At 40.0% G+C, this 27,500-nt stretch overlaps 1 protein-coding gene across 1 annotated transcript in view; it reads left to right on the top strand.

Moving 5' to 3' along the window:
• LOC112241667 (sodium/hydrogen exchanger 5-like) overlaps window positions 1-27,500 on the top strand; it is a 109,667-nt gene that overhangs the window by 54,945 nt on the left and 27,222 nt on the right. Inside the window, 4 exon segments of the mRNA XM_042317007.1 lie at window positions 17,539-17,617; window positions 19,149-19,326; window positions 21,707-21,927; window positions 22,661-22,863. Coding sequence (XP_042172941.1) covers window positions 17,539-17,617; window positions 19,149-19,326; window positions 21,707-21,927; window positions 22,661-22,863 — 681 coding nt within the window.

Below are 27,500 nucleotides of genomic sequence, written 5' to 3'. Positions count from 1 at the left end.
AACACCCACACTATATAGAACACTAACACTATATAGAACACCAACACTATATAGAACACCAACACCAACACTATATAGAACACCAACACTATATAGAACACCAACACTATATAGAACACCAACACTATATAGAACACCAACACTATATAGAACACCAACACTATATAGAACACCCACACTATATAGAACACTAACACTATATAGAACACCAACACTATATAGAACACCAACACCAACACTATATAGAACACCAACACTAAATAGAACACCAACACTAAATAGAACACCAACACTATATAGAACACCAACACTATATAGAACACCAACACCAACACTATATAGAACACTAACACTATATAGAACACCAACATTATATAGAACACCAACACTATATAGAACACCAACACTATATAGAACACCAACACTATATAGAACACCCACACTATATAGAACACCAACACTATATAGAACACCAACACTATATAGAACACCAACACTATATAGAACACTAACACTATATAGAACACCAACACTATATAGAACACTAACACTATATAGAACACCAACACCAACACTATATAGAACACTAACACTATATAGAACACCAACACCAACACTATATAGAACACCAACACCATATAGAACACCCACACTATATAGAACACCCACACTATATAGAACACCAACACGATATAGAACACCAACACCAACACTATATAGAACACCAACACTATATAGAACACCCACACTATATAGAACACTAACACTATATAGAACACCAACACTATATAGAACACTAACACTATATAGAACACCAACACTATATAGACTATATAGAACACCCACACTATATAGAACACCAACAATATATAGAACACCAACACTATATAGAACACTAACACTATATAGAACACCAACACTATATAGACTATATAGAACACCAACACTATATAGAACACCAACACTATATAGAACACCAACACTATATAGACTATATAGAACACCAACACTATATAGACTATATAGAACACCAACACTATATAGACTATATAGAACACCAACACTATATAGACTATATAGAACACCAACACTATATAGAACACCAACACTATATAGAACACCCACACTATATAGAACACCAACACTATATAGACTATATAGAACACTAACACTATATTGAACACCAACACTATATAGAACACCAACACTATATAGAACACCAACACTATATAGAACACCCACACTATATAGAACACTAACACTATATAGAACACTAACACTATATAGAACACCAACACTATATAGAACACCAACACTATATAGACTATATAGAACACCAACACTATATAGAACACCAACACTATATAGAACACTAACACTATATAGAACACCAACACTATATAGACCACCAACACTATATAGAACACCCACACTATATAGAACACCAACGTTATATAGAACACTAACACTATATAGAACACCAACACTATATAGACTATATAGAACACCAACACTATATAGAACACCAACACTATATAGAACACCAACACTATATAGACTATATAGAACACCAACACTATATAGACTATATAGAACACCAACACTATATAGACTATATAGAACACCAACACTATATAGACTATATAGAACACCAACACTATATAGACTATATAGAACACCAACACTATATAGACTATATAGAACACCAACACTATATAGAACACCAACACTATATAGAACACCCACACTATATAGAACACCAACACTATATAGACTATATAGAACACTAACACTATATAGAACACCAACACTATATAGAACACTAACACTATATAGAACACCAACACTATATAGAACACCCACACTATATAGAACACTAACACTATATAGAACACTAACACTATATAGAACACCAACACTATATAGAACACCAACACTATATAGACTATATAGAACACCAACACTATATAGAACACCAACACTATATAGAACACTAACACTATATAGAACACCAACACTATATAGACCACCAACACTATATAGAACACCCACACTATATAGAACACCAACGCTATATAGAACACCAACACTATATAGAACACCAACACTATACAGAACACCAACACTATATAGAACACTAACACTATATAGAACACCAACTCTATATAGAACACAAACACTATATAGAACACCAACACTATATAGAACACCAACACCATATAGAACACCAACACCAACACTATACAGAACACCAACACTATACAGAACACCAACACTATATAGAACACTAACACTATATAGAACACCAACTCTATATAGAACACAAACACTATATAGAACACCAACACTATATAGAACACCAACACAAACACTATATAGAACACCAACTCTATATAGAACACCAACACTATATAGAACACCAACACTATACAGAACACCAACACTATATAGAACACTAACACTACATAGACTCTATAAAACACAAACACTATATAGACTATATAGAACACCAACACTATATAGAACACCAACACTATATAGACCACCAACACTATATAGAACACCCACACTATATAGAACACCCACACTATATAGAACACCAACACTATATAGAACACCAACACTATATAGAACACCAACACTATATAGAACACCAACACTATATAGAACACCAACACCAACACTATATAGACTATATAGAATACCAACACCAACACTATATAGACTATATAGAACACCAACACCAACACTATATAGACTATATAGAACACTAACACTATATAGAACACTAACACTATATAGAACACCAACACTATATAGAACACCAACACTATATAGAACACCAACACCAACACTATATAGACTATATAGAATACCAACACCAACACTATATAGACTATATAGAACACCAACACCAACACTATATAGACTATATAGAACACTAACACTATATAGAACACTAACACTATATAGAACACCAACACTATATAGAACACCCACACTATATAGAACACCCACACTACATAGAACACCAACACTATATAGAACACCAACACTATATAGAACACCAACACTATATAGAACACCAACACTATATAGAACACTAACACTATATAGAACACCAACACTATATAGACTATATAGAACACCAACACTATATAGAACACCAACACTATATAGAACACCAACACTATATAGAACACCAACACTATATAGAACACCAACACCAACACTATATAGAACACCAACACTATATAGCACACCAACACCAACACTATATAGAACACCAACACCAACACTATATAGAACACCAACACTATATAGAACACTAACACTTTATAGAACACCAACACTATATAGACCACCAACACTATATAGAACACCAACACTATACAGAACACCAACACTATATAGAACACCAACACCAACACTATATAGAACACCAACACCAACACTATATAGAACACCAACACTATATAGAACACCAACACTATATAGACCACCAACACTATATAGAACACCAACACTATACAGAACACCAACACTATATAGAACACCAACACTAACACTATATAGCACACCAACACCAACACTATATAGAACACCAACACCAACACTATATAGAACACCAACGCTATATAGAACACTAACACTATATAGAACACCAACACTCTATAGAACACCAACACTTTATAGAACACCAACACTATATAGACCACCAACACTATATAGAACACCAACACTATATAGAACACCAACACTCTATATAACACCAACACTTTATAGAACACCAACACTATATAGACCACCAACACTATATAGAACACCAACACTATATAGAACACCAACACTAACACTATATAGAACACTAACACTATATAGAACACCAACACTATATAGAACACCAACGCTATATAGAACACTAACACTATATAGAACACCAACACTCTATAGAACACCAACACTATATAGACCACCAACACTATATAGACCACCAACACTATATAGAACACCAACGCTATATAGAACACCAACACCAACACTATATAGAACACCAACACTATATAGACTATATAGAACACCAACACTATATAGACTATATAGAACACCAACACTATATAGAACACGAACACTATATAGAACACCAACACTATATAGAACACCAACACTATATAGACTATATAGAACACCAACACTATATAGAACACCAACACTATATAGACTATATAGAACACCAACACTATATAGAACACCAACACCAACACTATATAGAACACCAACACTATATAGACTATATAGAACACCAACACTATATAGACTATATAGAACACCAACACTATATAGAACACCCACACTATATAGAACACCAACACTATATAGACTATATAGAACACTAACACTATATAGAACACCAACACTATATAGAACACTAACACTACATAGAACACCAACACTATATAGAACACCCACACTATATAGAACACTAACACTATATAGAACACTAACACTATATAGAACACCAACACCAACACCAACACTATATAGAACACTAACACTATATAGAACACCAACACCAACACTATATAGAACACCAACACCAACACCAACACTATATAGAACACTAACACTATATAGAACACCAACACCAACACTATATAGAACACCAACACCAACACCAACACTATATAGAACACTAACACTATATAGAACACCAACACTATATAGAACACCAACACTATATAGACTATATAGAACACCAACACTATATAGAACACTAACACTATATAGAACACTAACACTATATAGAACACCAACACTATATAGAACACCCACACTATATAGAACACCAACGCTATATAGAACACCAACACTAACACTATATAGCACACCAACACCAACACTATATAGAACACCAACACCAACACTATATAGAACACCAACGCTATATAGAACACTAACACTATATAGAACACCAACACTTTATAGAACACCAACACTATATAGACCACCAACACTATATAGAACACCAACACTATATAGAACACCAACACTAACACTATATAGAACACTAACACTATATAGAACACCAACACTATATAGAACACTAACACTTTATAGAACACCAACACTATATAGACCACCAACACTATATAGAACACCAACACTATATAGAACACCAACACTAACACTATATAGAACACTAACACTATATAGAACACCAACACTATATAGAACACTAACACTATATAGAACACCAACACTATATAGAACACCAACACTATATAGAACACCAACACTATATAGAACACCAACGCTATATAGAACACTAACACTATATAGAACACCAACACTCTATAGAACACCAACACTATATAGAACACCAACACTATATAGACCACCAACACTATATAGAACACCAACACTATATAGAACACCAACGCTATATAGAACACTAACACTATATAGAACACCAACACTCTATAGAACACCAACACTATATAGAACACCAACACTATATAGAACACCAACACTATATAGAACACCAACACTATATAGAACACCAACGCTATATAGAACACCAACACCAACACTATATAGAACACCAACACTATATAGACTATATAGAACACCAACACTATATAGACTATATAGAACACCAACACTATATAGAACACGAACACTATATAGAACACCAACACCAACACTATATAGAACACCAACACTATATAGACTATATAGAACACCAACACTATATAGAACACCAACACTATATAGACTATATAGAACACCAACACTATATAGAACACCAACACTATATAGAACACCAACACTATATAGACTATATAGAACACCAACACTATATAGACTATATAGAACACCAACACTATATAGAACACCAACACTATATAGAACACCAACACTATATAGAACACCAACACTATATAGAACACCAACACTATATAGAACACCAACACTATATAGAACACCAACACTATATAGAACACCAACACTATATAGAACACCAACACTATATAGAACACCAACACTATATAGAACACCAACACTATATAGAACACCAGCACTATATAGAACACCAGCACTATATAGAACACCAACACTATATAGAACACCAGCACTATATAGAACACCAGCACTATATAGAACACACACATATAGAACACCAACACTATATAGAACACCAACACTATATAGAACACCAACACTATATAGAACACCAACGCTATATAGAACACTAACACTATATAGAACACCAACACTATATATAGAACACCAACACTATATAGAACACCAACACTATATAGAACACCAACACTATATAGAACACCAACTCTATATAGAACACCAACACTATATAGAACACCAACACTATATAGAACACCAACACTATATAGAACACCAACACCAACACTATATAGACTATATAGAACACCACCGCTATATAGAACACCAACACCAACACTATATAGACTATATAGAACACCAGCACTATATAGAACACCAACACTATATAGAACACCAACACTATATAGAACACTAACACTATATAGAACACCCACACTATATAGAACACTAACACTATATAGAACACCAACACTATATAGAACACCAACACTATATAGAACACCAACACCAACACTATATAGAACACCAACACCAACACTATATAGAACACCAACGCTATATAGAACACCAACACTATACAGAACACCAACACTATATAGAACACCAACACTAACACTATATAGCACACCAACACCAACACTATATAGAACACCAACACCAACACTATATAGAACACCAACGCTATATAGAACACTAACACTATATAGAACACCAACACTCTATAGAACACCAACACTTTATAGAACACCAACACTATATAGACCACCAACACTATATAGAACACCAACACTATATAGAACACCAACACTCTATATAACACCAACACTTTATAGAACACCAACACTATATAGACCACCAACACTATATAGAACACCAACACTATATAGAACACCAACACTAACACTATATAGAACACTAACACTATATAGAACACCAACACTATATAGAACACTAACACTTTATAGAACACCAACACTATATAGACCACCAACACTATATAGAACACCAACACTATATAGAACACCAACACTAACACTACACTATATAGAACACTAACACTATATAGAACACCAACACTATATAGAACACTAACACTATATAGAACACCAACACTATATAGAACACCAACACTATATAGAACACCAACACTATATAGAACACCAACGCTATATAGAACACTAACACTATATAGAACACCAACACTCTATAGAACACCAACACTATATAGAACACCAACACTATATAGACCACCAACACTATATAGAACACCAACACTATATAGAACACCAACGCTATATAGAACACTAACACTATATAGAACACCAACACTATATAGAACACCAACACTATATAGAACACCAACACTATATAGAACACCAACACTATATAGAACACCAACACTATATAGAACACCAACGCTATATAGAACACCAACACCAACACTATATAGAACACCAACACTATATAGACTATATAGAACACCAACACTATATAGACTATATAGAACACCAACACTATATAGAACACGAACACTATATAGAACACCAACACCAACACTATATAGAACACCAACACTATATAGACTATATAGAACACCAACACTATATAGAACACCAACACTATATAGACTATATAGAACACCAACACTATATAGAACACCAACACCAACACTATATAGAACACCAACACTATATAGACTATATAGAACACCAACACTATATAGACTATATAGAACACCAACACTATATAGACTATATAGAACACCAACACTATATAGAACACAAACACTATATAGAACACCAACACTATATAGAACACCAACACTATATAGAACACCAACACTATATAGAACACCAACACTATATAGAACACCAACACTATATAGAACACCAACACTATATAGAACACCAACACTATATAGAACACCAGCACTATATAGAACACCAGCACTATATAGAACACCAACACTATATAGAACACCAGCACTATATAGAACACCAGCACTATATAGAACACCAACACTATATAGAACACCAACTATATAGAACACCAACACTATATAGAACACCAACGCTATATAGAACACTAACACTATATAGAACACCAACACTATATAGAACACCAACACTATATAGAACACCAACACTATATAGAACACCAACACTATATAGAACACCAACACTATATAGAACACCAACTCTATATAGAACACCAACACTATATAGAACACCAACACTATATAGAACACCAACACTATATAGACTATATAGAACACCACCGCTATATAGAACACCAACACCAACACTATATAAACTATATAGAACACCAACACTATATAGAACACCAACACTATATAGAACACTAACACTATATAGAACACCCACACTATATAGAACACTAACACTATATAGAACACCAACACTATATAGAACACCAACACTATATAGAACACCAACACCAACACTATATACAACACCAACACTATATACAACACCAACACTATATAGAACACCAACACTATATAGAACACCAACACTATATAGAACACCAACACTATATAGAACACCAACACTATATAGAACACCAACACCAACACTATATAGAACACCAACACTATATAGAACACTAACACTATATAGAACACTAACACTATATAGAACACCCACACTATATAGAACACCAACACTATATAGAACACCACCGCTATATAGAACACCAACACTATATAGAACACTAACACTATATAGAACACCAACACTATATAGAACACAAACACCAACACTATATAGACTATATAGAACACCACCGCTATATACAACAGGTCTGTTAAACCGTACTCCGTTCCCCCCCTCCCCAGGTCTGGTAAACTGTATTCCGTTCCCCCTCCCCCAGGTCTAGTAAACTGTACTCCGTTACCCCCTCCCCAGGTCTGGTAAACCGCACTCCGTTCCCCCTCCCCCAGGTCTGGTAAACCGTACTCCCCCCCTCCCCAGGTCTGGTAAACCGTACTCCACCCTCCCCCAGGTCTGGTAAACCGTATCCGTTCCCCCTCCCCAGGTCTCGTAAACCGCACTCCGCCCCCCCCAGGTCTGGTAAACCGTATACCGTTCCCCCTCCCCAGGTCTGGTAAACCGTACTCACCCTCCACTCCAGGTCTGGTAAACCGTATACCGTTCCCCCTCCCCCAGGTCTGGTAAACCGCACTCCGTTCCCCTCCCCCAGGTCTGGTAAACCGTACTCCGTCCCCCCTCCCCCCAGGTCTGGTAAACCGTACTCCACCCTCCCCCAGGTCTGGTAAACCGCACTCCGTTCCCCCCCCAGGTCTGGTAAACCGTACTCCACCCTCCCCCCCAGGTCTGGTAAACCGTACTCCGTTCCCCCCTCCCCCAGGTCTGGTAAACCGTACCCCTCCCCCCCCCCCAGGTCTGGTAAACCGCACTCCGTTCCCCCCCAGGTCTGGTAAACCGTACCCACCCTCCCCCAGGTCTGGTAAACCGTACTCCGTTCCCCCTCCCCCCAGGTCTGGTAAACCGTACTCCACCCTCCCCCAGGTCTGGTAAACCGTACTCCGTTCCCCCTCCCCAGGTCTGGTAAACCGTACTCTCCCCCTCCCCCCAGGTCTGGTAAACCGTACTCCGTTCCCCCCTCCCCAGGTCTGGTAAACCGTACTCTCCCCCTCCCCCAGGTCTGGTAAACTGTATTCCGTTCCCCCTCCCCCCAGGTCTGGTAAACCGTACTCCGTTCCCCCCCCCCCCAGGTCTGGTAAACCGTACTCCGTTCCCCCCCCCAGGTCTGGTAAACCGTACTCCGTTCCCCCCTCCCCAGGTCTGGTAAACCGTACTCCGTTCCCCCCCTCCCCAGGTCTGGTAAACCGTACTCTCCCCCCTCCCCCCAGGTCTGGTAAACCGTACTCCATTCCCCCCTCCCCAGGTCTGGTAAACCATACTCCGTTCCCCCTCCCCCAGGTCTGGTAAACCGTACTCCGTTCCCCCTCCCCAGGTCTGGTAAACCGTACTCCACCCTCCCCTCCCCAGGTCTGGTAAACCGTACTCCACCCTCCCCTCCCCAGGTCTGGTAAACCGTACCCACCCTCCCCCCCCCAGGTCTGGTAAACCGTACTCCGTTCCCCCTCCCCAGGTCTGGTAAACCGTACTCCACCCTCCCCCCCCCAGGTCTGGTAAACCGTACTCTCCCCCCTCCCCAGGTCTGGTAAACCGTACTCTCCCCCCCCCCCAGGTCTGGTAAACCGTACTCCGTTCCCCCTCCCCAGGTCTGGTAAACCGTACTCCGTTCCCCCCCCCAGGTCTGGTAAACCGTACTCCGTTCCCCCCTCCCCAGGTCTGGTAAACCGTACTCTCCCCCTCCCCAGGTCTGGTAAACCGTATCCGTTCCCCCCCCCCAGGTCTGGTAAACCGCACTCCGTTCCCCCCTCCCCTCCAGGTCTGGTAAACCGTACTCCGTTCCCCCTCCTCCAGGTCTGGTAAACCGTACTCCGTTCCCCCTCCCCAGGTCTGGTAAACCGTACTCCGTTCCCCCTCCCCTCCAGGTCTGGTAAACCGTACTCCGTTCCCCCTCCCCTCCAGGTCTGGTAAACCGTACTCCGTTCCCCCCCAGGTCTCAAGCTCAGGCTTATTTGATGAGAAATGTAAGCGGCTTTGCTCTTGGGTTTCTGTCGTAGTAGGCCGTTAGACACATTAGAAAGTCTATTCACGTTGTTGTTGTTGTTGTTGTTGATGCTGTTGTTGTTGTTGTTGTTGATGAACACAGTAACATTCTAGTGCTTTAAACAACCTCTCTCATATCTCTTAGTTCTCTGATGTACCAGTCCAACACAACCGACTTGTTGTTGTTGCTGTTGTTGCTATTGCTGTTGTTGTTGTTGTTGATGTTGTTGTTGTTGATGCTGTTGTTGTTGTTGTTGTTGAACACAGTAACATTCTAGTGCTTTAAACAACCTCTCTCATATCTCTTAGTTCTCTGATGTACCAGTCCAACACAACCGAGTTGTTGTTGTTGCTGTTGTTGTTGTTGTTGATGTTGTTGTTGATGTTGTTGTTGAACACAGTAACATTCTAGTGCTTTAAACAACCTCTCTCATATCTCTTAGTTCTCTGATGTACCAGTCCAACACAACCGACTTGTTGCTGTTGTTGTTGTTGTTGATGTTGTTGTTGATGTTGTTGTTGAACACAGTAACATTCTAGTGCTTTAAACAACCTCTCTCATATCTCTTAGTTCTCTGATGTACCAGCCCAACACAACCGACTTGTTGTTGTTGCTGTTGTTGTTGTTGTTGATGTTGTTGTTGATGTTGTTGTTGAACACAGTAACATTCTAGTGCTTTAAACAACCTCTCTCATATCTCTTAGTTCTCTGATGTACCAGCCCAACACAACCGACTTGTTGTCGTTTAGACCAGAGCCCTATGGAACCCTATTCCCTATATAGTGCACTACTTCTGACCTGAAGTAGTGCACTGACTTTGAAAATAGGGTGCTATTTGGGATCTAACCTAGGATGTCAGGCCCTCTGCTTGTACAGTGTTGCTACTATGCTTTGTGAGAAGAGAGAGCCAGCCGTATGTTGGTTTACGGGAAGATTAAACTGCAGAAGAGCCGAGTGCTGACGCCAACCACTGTCGTCTGTATGGATCAACCGTTTCAGAGTGGGAGTGCTAATCCTAGATCCTAGGCTAAACTGATCCTAGATCAGCACTTGTACTCTGAGATGCTGTGCAGCCATTGTGAGGATTTGCAGGGGCAGGTTGGGAGTCTTTCTCTGGTCTAGTCTGAGGACAGTGAAGACTAGTAGGATGGATTTAACGTTTTCACATAGACTTACAGGTTCCCTCATCGTTCTGTTCTGCAGCTACCTTCTGTCTGTTCCTGGTCTGTTTCTCCACAGCGACTGTGCATTAATAGTGGATCAGGGTTATAACCACCCCCAGGCCTTTAATAGTGGATCAGGGTTATAACCACCCCCAGACCTTTAATAGTGGATCAGGGTTATAACCAACCTTTAATAGTGGATCAGGGTTATAACCAGCCTTTAATAGTGGATCAGGGTTATAACCACCCCCAGACCTTTAATAGTGGATCAGGGTTATAACCAACCCCAGACCTTTAATAGTGGATCAGGGTTATAACCAACCTTTAATAGTGGATCAGGGTTATAACCACCCCCAGACCTTTAATAGTGGATCAGGGTTATAACCAGCCTTTAATAGTGGATCAGGGTTATAACCAGCCTTTAATAGTGGATCAGGGTTATAACCACCCCCAGACCTTTAATAGTGGATCAGGGTTATAACCAGCCTTTAATAGTGGATCAGGTTTATAACCAACCCCAGGCCTTTAATAGTGGATCAGGGTTATAACCAGCCTTTAATAGTGGATCAGGTTTATAACCAACCCCAGACCTTTAATAGTGGATCAGGGTTATAACCAGCCTTTAATAGTGGATCAGGTTTATAACCACCCCCAGACCTTTAATAGTGGATCAGGGTTATAACCAGCCTTTAATAGTGGATCAGGTTTATAACCAACCCCAGACCTTTAATAGTGGATCAGGGTTATAACCAGCCTTTAATAGTGGATCAGGTTTATAACCACCCCCAGGCCTTTAATAGTGGATCAGGTTTATAACCACCCCAGACCTTTAATAGTGGATCAGGGTTATAACCAGCCTTTAATAGTGGATCAGGTTTATAACCAACCCCAGACCTTTAATAGTGGATCAGGGTTATAACCAGCCTTTAATAGTGGATCAGGTTTATAACCAACCCCAGGCCTTTAATAGTGGATCAGGGTTATAACCAGCCTTTAATAGTGGATCAGGTTTATAACCAACCCCAGGCCTTTAATAGTGGATCAGGGTTATAACCAGCCTTTAATAGTGGGTTATCAGGTGGATCAGGTATAACCAGAATAGACCTTTAATAGTGGATCAGGTTTATAACCAACCCCAGACCGTTAATAGTGGATCAGGGTTATAACCAGCCTTTAATAGAGGACCAGGGTTATAACCAACCCCAGGCCTTTAATAGTGGATCAGGATTATACCCAGCCTTTAATAGTGGATCAGGGTTATAACCAACCCCAGGCCTTTAATAGTGGATCAGGATTATACCCAGCCTTTAATAGTGGATCAGGGTTATAACCAACCCCAGGCCTTTAATAGTGGATCAGGGTTATAACCAACCCCAGGCCTTTAATAGTGGATCATGGTTATAACCAACCCCAGGCCTTTAATAGTGGATCAGGGTTATAACCATCCCCAGACCTTTAATAGTGGATCAGGTTATAACCAGCCTTTAATAGTGGATCAGGGTTATAACCACCCTTTAATAGTGGATCAGGATTATAACCAACCCCAGGGCTTTAATAGTGGATCAGGGTTATAACCACCCCCAGACCTTTAATAGTGGATCAGGGTTATAACCACCCCCAGACCTTTAATAGTGGATCAGGGTTATAACCAGCCTTTAATACGGGATCAGGGTTATAACCAGCCTTTAATAGTGGATCAGGGTTATAACCACCCCCAGGACTTTAATAGTGGATCAGGGTTATAACCAGTCTTTAACAGTGGATCAGGGTTATAACCACCCCAGGCCTTTAATAGTGGATCAGGGTTATAACCACCCCAGGCCTTTAATAGTGGATCAGGGTTATAACCACCCCCAGGTCTTTAACAGTGGATCAGGGTTATAACCAGCCTTTAATAGTAGATCAGGGTTATAACCAACCCCAGACCTTTAATAGTGGATCAGGGTTGTAACCAGCCTTTAATAGTGGATCAGGGTTATAACCACCCCAGACCTTTAATAGTGGATCAGGTTATAACCACCCCCAGACCTTTAATAGTAGATCAGGGTTATAACCACCCCAGGCCTTTAATAGTGGATCAGGGTTATAACCAACCCCAGGTCTTTAATAGTGGATCAGGGTTATAACCAGCCTTTAATAGTGGATCAGGGTTATAACCAGCCTTTAATAGTGGATCAGGGTTATAACCACCCCAGGCTTTTAATACTGGATCAGGGTTATAACCACCCCAGGCCTTTAATAGTGGATCAGAGTTATAACCACCCCCAGGCCTTTAATAGTGGATCAGGGTTATAACCACCAGCCTTTAATAGTGGATCAGGGTTATAACCAGCCCCAGGCCTTTAATAGTGGATCAGGGTTATAACCAACCTTTAATAGTGGATCAGGGTTATAACCAACCCCAGGCCTTTAATAGTGGATCAGGGTTATAACCAGCCCCAGGCCTTTAATAGTAGATCAGGGTTATAACCAACCCCAGGCCTTTAATAGTGGATCAGGGTTATAACCAACCCCAGGTCTTTAATAGTGGATCAGGGTTATAACCAGCCTTTAATAGTGGATCAGGGTTATAACCAGCCTTTAATAGTAGATCAGGGTTATAACCAGCCTTTAATAGTGGATCAGGTTTATAACCAACCCCAGGCCTTTAATAGTGGATCAGGTTATAACCAGCCTTTAATAGTGGATCAGGGTTATAACCACCCCCAGACCTTTAATAGTGGATCAGGGTTATAACCAACCCCAGACCGTTAATAGTGGATCAGGGTTATAACCAGCCTTTAATAGAGGATCAGGGTTATAACCAGACCTTTAATAGTGGATCAGGGTTATAACCAACCCCAGACCTTTAATAGTGGATCAGGGTTATAACCAGCCTTTAATAGTGGATCAGGGTTATACCCAGACCTTTAATAGTGGATCAGGTTTATAACCAACCCCAGACCGTTAATAGTGGATCAGGGTTATAACCAGCCTTTAATAGAGGACCAGGGTTATAACCAACCCCAGGCCTTTAATAGTGGATCAGGATTATACCCAGCCTTTAATAGTGGATCAGGGTTATAACCAACCCCAGGCCTTTAATAGTGGATCAGGATTATACCCAGCCTTTAATAGTGGATCAGGGTTATAACCAACCCCAGGCCTTTAATAGTGGATCAGGGTTATAACCAACCCCAGGCCTTTAATAGTGGATCATGGTTATAACCAACCCCAGGCCTTTAATAGTGGATCAGGGTTATAACCATCCCCAGACCTTTAATAGTGGATCAGGGTTATAACCAGCCTTTAATAGTGGATCACCCTTTAATAGTGGATCAGGATTATAACCAACCCCAGGGCTTTAATAGTGGATCAGGGTTATAACCACCCCAGACCTTTAATAGTGGATCAGGGTTATAACCACCCCCAGACCTTTAATAGTGGATCAGGGTTATAACCAGCCTTTAATACGGGATCAGGGTTATAACCAGCCTTTAATAGTGGATCAGGGTTATAACCACCCCCAGGACTTTAATAGTGGATCAGGGTTATAACCAGTCTTTAACAGTGGATCAGGGTTATAACCACCCCAGGCCTTTAATAGTGGATCAGGGTTATAACCACCCCAGGCCTTTAATAGTGGATCAGGGTTATAACCACCCCCAGGTCTTTAACAGTGGATCAGGGTTATAACCAGCCTTTAATAGTAGATCAGGGTTATAACCAACCCCAGACCTTTAATAGTGGATCAGGGTTGTAACCAGCCTTTAATAGTGGATCAGGGTTATAACCACCCCCAGACCTTTAATAGTGGATCAGGTTATAACCACCCCCAGACCTTTAATAGTGGATCAGGGTTATAACCACCCCCAGGCCTTTAATAGTGGATCAGGGTTATAACCAGCCCCAAGTCTTTAATAGTGGATCAGGGTTATAACCAGCCTTTAATAGTGGATCAGGGTTATAACCAGCCTTTAATAGTGGATCAGGGTTATAACCACCCCAGGCTTTTAATACTGGATCAGGGTTATAACCACCCCAGGCCTTTAATAGTGGATCAGAGTTATAACCACCCCCAGGCCTTTAATAGTGGATCAGGGTTATAACCAGCCTTTAATAGTGGATCAGGGTTATAACCAGCCCCAGGCCTTTAATAGTGGATCAGGTTATAACCAACCTTTAATAGTGGATCAGGGTTATAACCAACCCCAGGCCTTTAATAGTGGATCAGGGTTATAACCAGCCCCAGGCCTTTAATAGTAGATCAGGGTTATAACCAACCCCAGGCCTTTAATAGTGGATCAGGGTTATAACCAACCCCAGGTCTTTAATAGTGGATCAGGGTTATAACCAGCCTTTAATAGTGGATCAGGGTTATAACCAGCCTTTAATAGTAGATCAGGGTTATAACCACCCCAGGCCTTTAATAGTGGATCAGGGTTATATCCAACCCCAGGCCTTTAGTAGTGGATCAGGGTTATAACCAGCCTTTAATAGTGGATCAGGGTTATAACCAGCCTTTAATGGTGGATCAGGGTTATAACCAACCCCAGGTCTTTAATAGTGGATCAGGGTTATAACCAGCCCCAGGCCTTTAATTGTGGATCAGGGTTATAACCAACCCCAGGCCTTTAATAGTGGATCAGGGTTATATCCAGCCCCAGGCCTTTAATAGTGGATGAGGGTTATAACCAACCCCAGGCCTTTAATAGTGGATCAGGGTTATAACCACCCCCAGGCCTTTAATAGTGGATGAGGGTTATAACCAACCCCAGGCCTTTAATAGTGGATCAGGGTTATAACCAACCCCAGGCCTTTAATAGTGGATGAGGGTTATAACCAGTCTTTAATAGTGGATCAGGGTTATATCCAACCCCAGGCCTTTAATAGTGGATGAGGGTTATAACCAGCCTTTAATAGTGGATCAGGGTTATAACCAACCCCAGGCCTTTAATAGTGGATCAGGGTTATAACCAGCCTTTAATAGTGGATCAGGGTTATAACCAGCCTTTAATGGTGGATCAGGGTTATAACCAACCCCAGGTCTTTAATAGTGGATCAGGGTTATAACCAGCCCCAGGCCTTTAATAGTGGATCAGGGTTATATCCAGCCCCAGGCCTTTAATAGTGGATGAGGGTTATAACCAACCCCAGGCCTTTAATAGTGGATCAGGGTTATAACCACCCCAGGCCTTTAATAGTGGATGAGGGTTATAACCAACCCCAGGCCTTTAATAGTGGATCAGGGTTATAACCAACCCCAGGCCTTTAATAGTGGATGAGGGTTATAACCAGCCCCAGGCCTTTAATAGTAGATCAGGGTTATAACCAACCTTTAATAGTGGATGAGGGTTATAACCAGCCTTTAATAGTGGATCAGGGTTATAACCAACCTTTAATAGTGGATGAGGGTTATAACCAGCCTTTAATAGTGGATCAGGGTTATAACCAGCCCCAGGCCTGCAGCATTGCAGTGTGTTGTGCACCACCAATAAGTAGCACCCACCTGTATAGAGAATGCATTGTGTTATGGAGAGAGTTACAAAGACAATCTCCTGATGATGTCATGTCTCCTCCTCTGCAGGTGTTGTATAAGGTGTACATGTCCTTCGTGGAGGTGGGCCCTGAGAATGTTCAGACAGCTGACTATTTCAAAGGAGTGGGTGAGGATGAGTTCTGGTGTTTAGCTGTAGTCTGTGTTAGCTGTAGTCTGTGTTAGCTGTAGTCTGTGTTTAGCTGTAGTCTGTGTTTAGCTGTAGTCTGTGTTAGCTATAGTCTGTGTTTAGCTGTAGTCTGTGTTTAGCTGTAGTCTGTGTTTAGCTGTAGTCTGTGTTTAGCTGTAGTCTGTGTTAGCTGTAGTCTGTGTTAGCTGTAGTCTGTGTTTAGCTGTAGTCTGTGTTTAGCTGTAGTCTGTGTTAGCTGTAGTCTGTGTTAGCTGTAGTCTGTGTTAGCTGTAGTCTGTGTTTAGCTGTAGTCTGTGTTTAGCTGTAGTCTGTGTTTAGCTATAGTCTGTGTTTAGCTGTAGTCTGTGTTCGCTGTAGTCTGTGTTTAGCTGTAGTCTGTGTTCGCTGTAGTCTGTGTTTAGCTGTAGTCTGTGTTAGCTGTAGTCTGTGTTTAGCTGTAGTCTGTGTTTAGCTGTAGTCTGTGTTTAGCTGTAGTCTGTGTTCGCTGTAGTCTGTGTTAGCTATAGTCTGTGTTTAGCTGTAGTCTGTGTTTAGCTGTAGTCTGTGTTAGCTGTAGTCTGTGTTAGCTATAGTCTGTGTTTAGCTGTAGTCTGTGTTTAGCTGTAGTCTGTGTTTAGCTGTAGTCTGTGTTCGCTGTAGTCTGTGTTAGCTATAGTCTGTGTTTAGCTGTAGTCTGTGTTAGCTGTAGTCTGTGTTTAGCTGTAGTCTGTGTTAGCTATAGTCTGTGTTTAGCTGTAGTCTGTGTTAGCTGTAGTCTGTGTTTAGCTGTAGTCTGTGTTTAGCTGTAGTCTGTGTTTAGCTGTAGTCTGTGTTCGCTGTAGTCTGTGTTAGCTATAGTCTGTGTTTAGCTGTAGTCTGTGTTTAGCTGTAGTCTGTGTTAGCTGTAGTCTGTGTTAGCTGTAGTCTGTGTTTAGCTGTAGTCTGTGTTTGCTGTAGTCTGTGTTTAGCTGTAGTCTGTGTTAGCTGTAGTCTGTGTTAGCTGTAGTCTGTGTTAGCTGTAGTCTGTGTTAGCTGTAGTCTATTTACACATACACTATGCTCTGCATAGCCACTATGAGACCTCTCCTGATTTCCTGTCTCTGAACCTAAAGACTCTCCCACGTCCCCTATGCCTCCTCTCTTCCTCCTCCCCTCTCTCTCCACCCTTCCTCTCTCTCCCTCCACCCTTCCTCCTCCTCCTTGTCTCCCCCACCCTTCCTCCTCCTCCCCCTCTTCCTCCCTGTCTCCCTCCACCCTTCCTCCTCCTCCCCATCTTCCTCCCTGTCTCCCTCCACCCTTCCTCCTCCTCCCCATCTTCCTCTTCCTCCCTGTCTCCCTCTACCCTTCCTCCTCCACCTCCCCATCTTCCTTCTCCTCTTCCTCCCTGTCTCCCCATCTTCCTCCACCCCTCTCCTCTTCCTCCCTGTCTCCCCATCTTCCTCCACCCCTCTCCTCTTCCTCCCTGTCTCCCTCCACCCTTCCTCCTCCTCCTCCCCATCTCCGTCCTTCTCTCCCTCCTCTCCCTCCTCAGCCTCATTCCTCATCGTCAGTATTGGGGGGACCATGGTGGGTCTGATCTTTGCTGCTCTCCTAGCCTTCATCACACGTTTCACCAAGAAGGTCCGCATCATTGAGCCTCTATTGGTCTTCCTCATGGTCTACCTGGCCTACCTCACCGCTGAGCTCTTCTCTCTGTCCGCCATCTTGTCGTGAGTACATCTTTAGTATGTGTTCTAGAAATCACCACAGAAAATGTGATGGTCTGTACTCAAAAGATGTTGCATTTAAACTCACTTCACATTTCTAATATATTTTTATTCCGCTGTCATTAGGGTGTCTGTGTGTGTGCGTGTGCGTGTGCGTGTGCGTGTGTGTGTGTGTGTGTGTGTGTGTGTGTGTGTGTGTGTGTGTGTGTGTGTGTGTGTGTGTGTGTGTGTGTGTATAGACCTACATTACAATACAACCACTGTATGTTTCAATATGAACATCTCAACAGGACCTATCTTCCCTACAGACCTACATTACAATACAACCACTATGTTACAATATGAACATCTCCACAGGACCTATCCTCCCTTTAGACCTACATTACAATACAACCACTGTATGTTACAATATGAACATCTCAACAGGACCTATCTTCCCTAGAGACCTACATTACAATACAACCACTATGTTACAATATGAACATCTCAACAGGACCTATCTTCCCTATAGACCTACATTACAATACAACCACTATGTTACAATATGAACATCTCAACAGGACCTATCTTCCCTACAGACCAACATTAAAATACAACCAACATCCAAACAATACAGTTGTAAACATGTAATAGGTTTTTGTTTCATCACTGATTCTACGTGTCAGTGTGAATCATGTCTCATATCTCCCCTTCATAACATTACAGTTGTATATCCAACAGGCTGTGTTTGTAGATGGACTGAGGTAGGTAGATTGTATAGCTAATAGGCTGTGTGTTTGTAGATCGACTGAGGTAGGTAGATTGTATAGCTAACAGGCTGTGTGTTTATAGATGGACTGAGGTAGGTAGATTGTATAGCTAACATGCTGTGTGTTTATAGATGGACTGAGGTAGGTAGATTGTATAGCTAACAGGCTGTGTGTTTGTAGATGGACTGAGGTAGATTGTATAGCTAACAGGCTGTGTGTTTGTAGATGGACTGAGGTAGGTAGATTGTATAGCTAACAGGCTGTGTTTGTAGATGGACTGAGGTAGGTCGATTGTATAGCTAACAGGCTGTGTGTTTATAGATGGACTGAGGTAGGTAGATTGTATATCCAATAGGCTGTGTTTGTAGATGGACTGAGTTAGGTAGATTGTATAGCTAACAGGCTGTGTGTTTGTAGATGGACTGAGGTAGGTAGATTGTATAGCTAACAGGCTGTGTGCTTGTAGATGGACTGAGGTAGGTAGATTGTATAGCTAACAGGCTGTGTGTTTGTAGATGGACTGAGGTAGGTAGATTGTATAGCTAACAGGCTGTGTGCTTGTAGATGGACTGAGGTAGGTAGATTGTATAGCTAACAGGCTGTGTGTTTGTAGATGGACTGAGGTAGGTAGATTGTATAGCTAACAGGCTGTGTGCTTGTAGATGGACTGAGGTAGGTAGATTGTATAGCTAACAGGCTGTGTGCTTGTAGATGGACTGAGGTAGGTAGATTGTATAGCTAACAGGCTGTGTGCTTGTAGATGGACTGAGGTAGGTAGATTGTATAGCTAACAGGCTGTGTGCTTGTAGATGGACTGAGGTGAATGAACCTACAGCAGACAAGGTGATAATGGCTGGGGTCATTTTGCCTTGTTTTGCTGTTCTCCAAATAGCATTTGAAAAAGGTTTTAAATTGTATAGAATTGCAGTTAATGAGCTTCAATTTTCAAAAATGTCCTCTTCCGAACTCCAACCCTGGTTAAGGCCCTGGGCTCAGATTCTCTAAACCCTCTTTAGAAGGAATATCTTCTAAAATGCCATGTTTTTCTCTTAACTATAGACTTTAGACTTAAGAAGAAAGTTCAGCAAAGTTGCTATTCCTCAAAAAGGTTCTTGGAAATTCTCTTTCGCTGTTTTCTTATGTTTCTCCTTAAGCAAAAAGTTAAGAAATCATATTTTATCTTGAAAATAAAGTTGGTTGTAAATATTTTAAAATTCCAAGATAGCTCAACCATTGTCCTAAACTCTGGGCAGTGAGAGAAAACAGCTCATGAAAATCAATTGTACATAATTCACTCTCAAACTATATCTGAAAGTTTCAGTATTGATTATTTTAAATATTAATTATTTTAAGTATTGATCATTTTATTAAGTATTGATTATTTTTTTTTGCCATTGCTAGCTAGCTCGATAGCTAAATGGGTTGCCTAGCAACAAACATCTTAAAGAAGATACGTGAGAAGATGTTTGAGGAGTTTGTAAGAAAATCATAAAATCTTAAGATATTGTTGAGGAATTGCACTTACGAACTATCTTATGAACTTGTTAATTTTTTTGCATTTAAGAAGTGTTTTGTGAATCTGGACCCTGGTCCTCTCCTGTCCTCTGTCTCTCTCTCTCTCTCACCTCCTTCAGAATGACGTTCTGTGGTATCGGCTGTAACAAGTACGTGGAGGCCAACATATCCCAGAAATCTCGTACCACGGTGAAGTACACGATGAAAACCCTGGCCAGCATCGCCGAAACCATCATCTTCATCTTCCTGGGCATCTCAGCCGTGGACAAGTCTAAGTGGGCCTGGGACACAGGACTCATCTCCTGTACGCTCATCTTCATCTTCGTCTTTAGGGCCCTGGGTAGGTGTGTCGCCTTACTAAACATTGATTCAGTACCCAGCGTTGTTACTCTACACATAGCTGAAGGTGAATTTCAATACTATACTACTATGTATCAGAGATTGCAGCCCCCTGGGCAAGAGTGGACCTACGCAGCACCAACATTCTTGGGTGCAAAGAGAGGAGTCTTCTCTGTCCTTAATGTGGATTTATTTGACCAACATTCTTGTCTGAGAGAGCCTTTTGTCAGGGTGCTTCTCTAAAGAGCCTTTTGTCAGGGTGCTTCTCTGAAGAGCCTTTCAGGGTGCTTGTCTGGGAGGGTGCTTGTCTGGGAGAGCCTTTCGTCAGGGTGCTTGTCTGGGAGAGCCTTTCGTCAGGGTGCTTGTCTGAAGAGCCTTTCATCAGGGTGCTTGTCTGGGAGAGCCTTTCGTCAGGGTGCTTGTCTGAGAGAGCCTTTCGTCAGGGTGCTTGCTTTACACACAGATACTGAACAGAGTCTTGAGGATCCAGCGTGTTTTTATCAGTGATCGGGCCTCTCTATAAAACCTTTAATGCCAAACAGATTATAAAATAATCACTCCTTCAATTAACTCCAAAAAGTGTCTGAATATCTGTCGTCCTTTATCAATAATCAAGATGGTACTCTGAACTCAATGATGAGTCTGAGAATGTACTGGCACAACTTCATTTATACTGTGGGGGGGATAAGTATTATACTGTAGCTGTTGGATTCTCTGTCTCTGATCTCTTTCAGGTGTGGTCATGCAGACCTGGGTGTTGAACTGGTTCCGCCTCGTCCCATTGGACAAGATCGACCAGGTGGTGATGTCGTACGGTGGCCTGCGAGGGGCGGTGGCGTTTGCCTTGGTGGTGCTGCTGGATGCAGAACGGGTCCCGGCTAAAGACTACTTCGTGGCCACAACCATCATAGTGGTTTTCTTCACTGTGATGTTCCAGGTAAAGTATTTACTAGAGATATTTTAATACTAGAGATATTTTAATACATATTTTAATACTAGAGATATTTTAATACTAGAGATATTTTAATACTAGAGATATTTGATACCAGAGATATTTTAATACTAGAGATATTGTAATACATATTTTATACTAGAGATATTTTAATACTAGAGATATTTTAATACTAGAGATATTTGATACCAGAGATATTTTAATACTAGAGATATTGTAATACATATTTAATACCAGAGATATTTTAATACTAGAGATATTGTAATACATATTTTATACTAGAGATATTTTAATACATATTTTATTCTAGAGATATTTTAATACTAGAGATATTTTATACTAGAGATATTTTAATACTAGATATATTTTAATAATAGAGATATTTTAATACTAGAGATATTTTATACTAGAGATATTTTAATACTAGATATATTTTAATACTAGAGATATTTGATACCAGAGATATTTTAATACATATTTTATACTAGAAATATTTTAATACTAGATATAATTTAATACTAGAGATATTTTAATACTAGAGATATTTAATACCAGAGATATTTTATACTAGATATATTTTAATACTAGAGATATTTTAATACTAGATATATTTTATACTAGAGATATTTTATTAAATATTTTAATACTATACGTATTTTAATATCAGAGATATTTTAAGAGCTATTTTTATACTAGAGATATTTTAATACTAGATATATTTTAATATATATTTTAATACTAGATATATTTTAATATATATTTTAATACTAGACATATTTTAATACTAGAGATATTTTAATAATAGAGATATTTTAATACTAGCGATATTTTAATACATATTTTATACTAGAGATATTTTATACTAGAGATATTTTAATACTAGATATATTTTAATACTAGAGATATTTTAATACTAGAGATATTTGATACCAGAGATATTTTAATACTAGAGATATTGTAATACATATTTTATACTAGAGATATTCTAATACTAGAGATATTTTAATACATATTTTATACTAGAGATATTTTAATACTAGAGATATTTTATACTAGAGATATTTTAATACTAGATATATTTTATACTAGAGATATTTTTATACTAGAGATATTTCATTAAATATTTTAATACTAGAGATATTTTAATAGATATTTTAATACTAGAGATATTTTAATACTAGATATATTTAGTACCTACTCTACAGAAACAGGAGATAGACTAGTGTCCTGTCCAGAGGGAGTACCTACTCTACAGAAACAGGAGATAGACTAGTGTCCTGTCCAGAGGGAGTACTCACTCTACAGAAACAGGAGATAGACTAGTGTCCTGTCCAGAGGGAGTACCTACTCTACAGAAACAGGGGATAGACTAGTGTCCTGTCCAGAGGGAGTACCTACTCTACAGAAACAGGAGATAGACTAGTGTCCTGTCCAGAGGGAGTACTCACTCTACAGAAACAGGAGATAGACTAGTGTCCTGTCCAGAGGGAGTACTCACTCTACAGAAACAGGAGATAGACTAGTGTCCTGTCCAGAGGGAGTACTCACTCTACAGAAACAGGAGATAGACTAGTGTCCTGTCCAGAGGGAGTACCTACTCTACAGAAACAGGGGATAGACTAGTGTCCTGTCCAGAGGGAGTACCTACTCTACAGAAACAGGAGATAGACTAGTGTCCTGTCCAGAGGGAGTACCTACTCTACAGAAACAGGGGATAGACTAGTGTCCTGTCCAGAGGGAGTACTCACTCTACAGAAACAGGGGATAGACTAGTGTCCTGTCCAGGTGAACTGCCTCACGCTGTAGAAACAGGAGATAGACTAGTGTCCTGTCCAGAGGGAGTACCTACTCTACAGAAACAGGGGATAGACTAGTGTCCTGTCCAGAGGGAGTACTCACTCTACAGAAACAGGAGATAGACTAGTGTCCTGTCCAGGTGAACTGCCTCACGCTGTAGAAACAGGAGATAGACTAGTGTCCTGTCCAGTGGGAGTACCTACTCTACAGAAACAGGAGATAGACTAGTGTCCTGTCCAGAGGTCACTCTGGCTGATTTATGGATTATACACGCGTAGATGATGTGTGGTAGTGGATACTGTGTGATAGTGGATAATGGGTGATAGTGGATAATGTGTGATAGTGAATTATACACTAGTCGATGATGTGTGGTAGTGGATAATGTGTAATAGTGGACAATGTGTGATAGTAGATAATGTGTGATAGTGAATTATACACTAGTAGATGATGTGTGATAGTGGATAATGTGTAATAGTGGATGATGTGTGTTAGTGGATCATGTGATTAGTGGATAATGTGGGATAGTGGATGATGTGTGATAGTGGATGATGTGTGATAGTGGATGATGTGTGTTAGTGGATCATGTGATTAGTGGATAATGTGTGATAGTGGATAATGTGTGATAGTGGATAATGTGATTAGTGGATGATGTGTGATTAGTGGATGATGTGTGATAGTGGATCATGTGATTAGTGGATGATGTGTGATAGTGGATAATGTGTGATAGTGGATAATGTGAGGTAGTGGATGATATGTGATAGTGGATAATGTGTGATAGTGGATGATGTGTGTTAGTGGATAATGTGCGGTAGTGGATAATGTGTGGTAGTGGATAATGTGTGGTAGTGGATAATGTGCGGTAGTGGATCATGTGCGGTAGTGGATGATGTGTGATAGTGGATGATGTGTGTTAGTGGATAATGTGCGGTAGTGGATAATGTGTGATAGTGGATGATGTGTGATAGTGGATGATGTGTGTTAGTGGATAATGTGTGGTAGTGGATAATGTGTGGTAGTGGATAATGTGCGGTAGTGGATAATGTGTGATAGTGGATGATGTGTGATAGTGGATAATGTGTGGTAGTGGATAATGTGTGGTAGTGGATAATGTGTGGTAGTGGATAATGTGTGATAGTGGATGATGTGTGTTAGTGGATAATGTGCGGTAGTGGATAATGTGTGATAGTGGATGATGTGTGATAGTGGATGATGTGTGATAGTGGATGATATGTGATTGTGGATGATATGTGATTGTGGATGATGTGTGGTAGTGGATGATGTGTGATAGTGGATGATGTGTGGTAGTGGATGATGTGTGATAGTGGATGATGTGTGGTAGTGGATAATGTGCGGTAGTGGATAATGTTTGGTAGTGGATAATGTGAGCGAACAGAGAGCAGGTGTATCCAATATGGCACCCTATTCCCTATATAGTGCATTACTTTTGGCCATGTCCAAAAGTAATATTAACTGAAGTCTGGTCACTGACTAGTCTATTATAATATTAACTGAAGTCTGGACACTGACTGTAGTCTATTATCATATTAACTGAAGTCTGGACACTGACTGTAGTCTATTATAATATTAACTGAAGTCTGGACACTGACTGTAGTCTATTATAATATTAACTGAAGTCTGGACACTGACTGTAGTCTATTATAATAGTAACTGAAGTCTGGACACTGACTGTAGTCTATTATCATATTAACTGCAGTCTGGACACTGACTGTAGTCTATTATCATATTAACTGAAGTCTGGACACTGACTGTAGTCTATTATAATATTAACTGAAGTCTGGACACTGACTGTAGTCTATTATAATAGTAACTGAAGTCTGGACACTGACTGTAGTCTATTATCATATTAACTGCAGTCTGGACACTGACTGTAGGTCTCATGTAGTCTATTATAATATTAACTGAAGTCTGGACACTGACCGTAGTCTATTATAATATTAACTGAAGTCTGGACACTGACTGTAGTCTATTATAATATTAACTGAAGTCTGGACACTGACTGTAGTCTATTATAATAGTAACTGAAGTCTGGACACTGACTGTAGGTCTCATGTAGTCTATTATAATATTAACTGAAGTCTGGACACTGACTGTAGTCTATTATAATATTAACTGAAGTCTGGACACTGACTGTAGTCTATTATAATATTAACTGAAGTCTGGACACTGACTATAGTCTATTGTAATATTCACTGAAGTCTGGACACTGACTGTAGTCTATTATAATATTAACTGAAGTCTGGACACTGACTGTAGTCTATTATCATATTGACTGAAGTCTGGACACTGACTGTAGTCTATTATCATATTGACTGAAGTCTGGACACTGACTGTAGTCTATTATAATATTAACTGAAGTCTGGACACTGACTGTAGTCTATTATCATATTAACTGCAGTCTGGACACTGACTGTAGGTCTCATGTAGTCTATTATAATATTAACTGAAGTCTGGACACTGACTGTAGTCTATTATAATATTATCTGAAGTCTGGACACTGACTGTAGGACTCATGTAGATTACTGTAATATGAACTCCTGCAGAACTAGGTGTTCCGTGCATTAAAATGATAGACCAAAAGTTCATTTTATCTCGGGAACCAGAATGGAGAAATGTATTTCTTTCAGCATGATGGATCATTTTCACAGCTTTCCATTTTCTTTTAATCCGGTCAAACGGAAATCTCCCTGGTCCACAAATGTTCTCGCTCCGTGTGAGAGAGAGAACCAGAAATGGAAGAGAGAACTTTACCCGATGTCAGCTAGATTGTCCATGATGCGTTGATCGTTCTATTGATTTATGACATC

Source organism: Oncorhynchus tshawytscha, unplaced genomic scaffold (assembly GCF_018296145.1).
Source record: "Oncorhynchus tshawytscha isolate Ot180627B unplaced genomic scaffold, Otsh_v2.0 Un_contig_881_pilon_pilon, whole genome shotgun sequence".
In the NCBI taxonomy this organism is placed as follows: Eukaryota; Metazoa; Chordata; class Actinopteri; order Salmoniformes; family Salmonidae; genus Oncorhynchus; species Oncorhynchus tshawytscha.
Note: the sequence above shows the minus strand (reverse complement) of the source record. Positions and strands in the feature narration are given on the sequence as shown.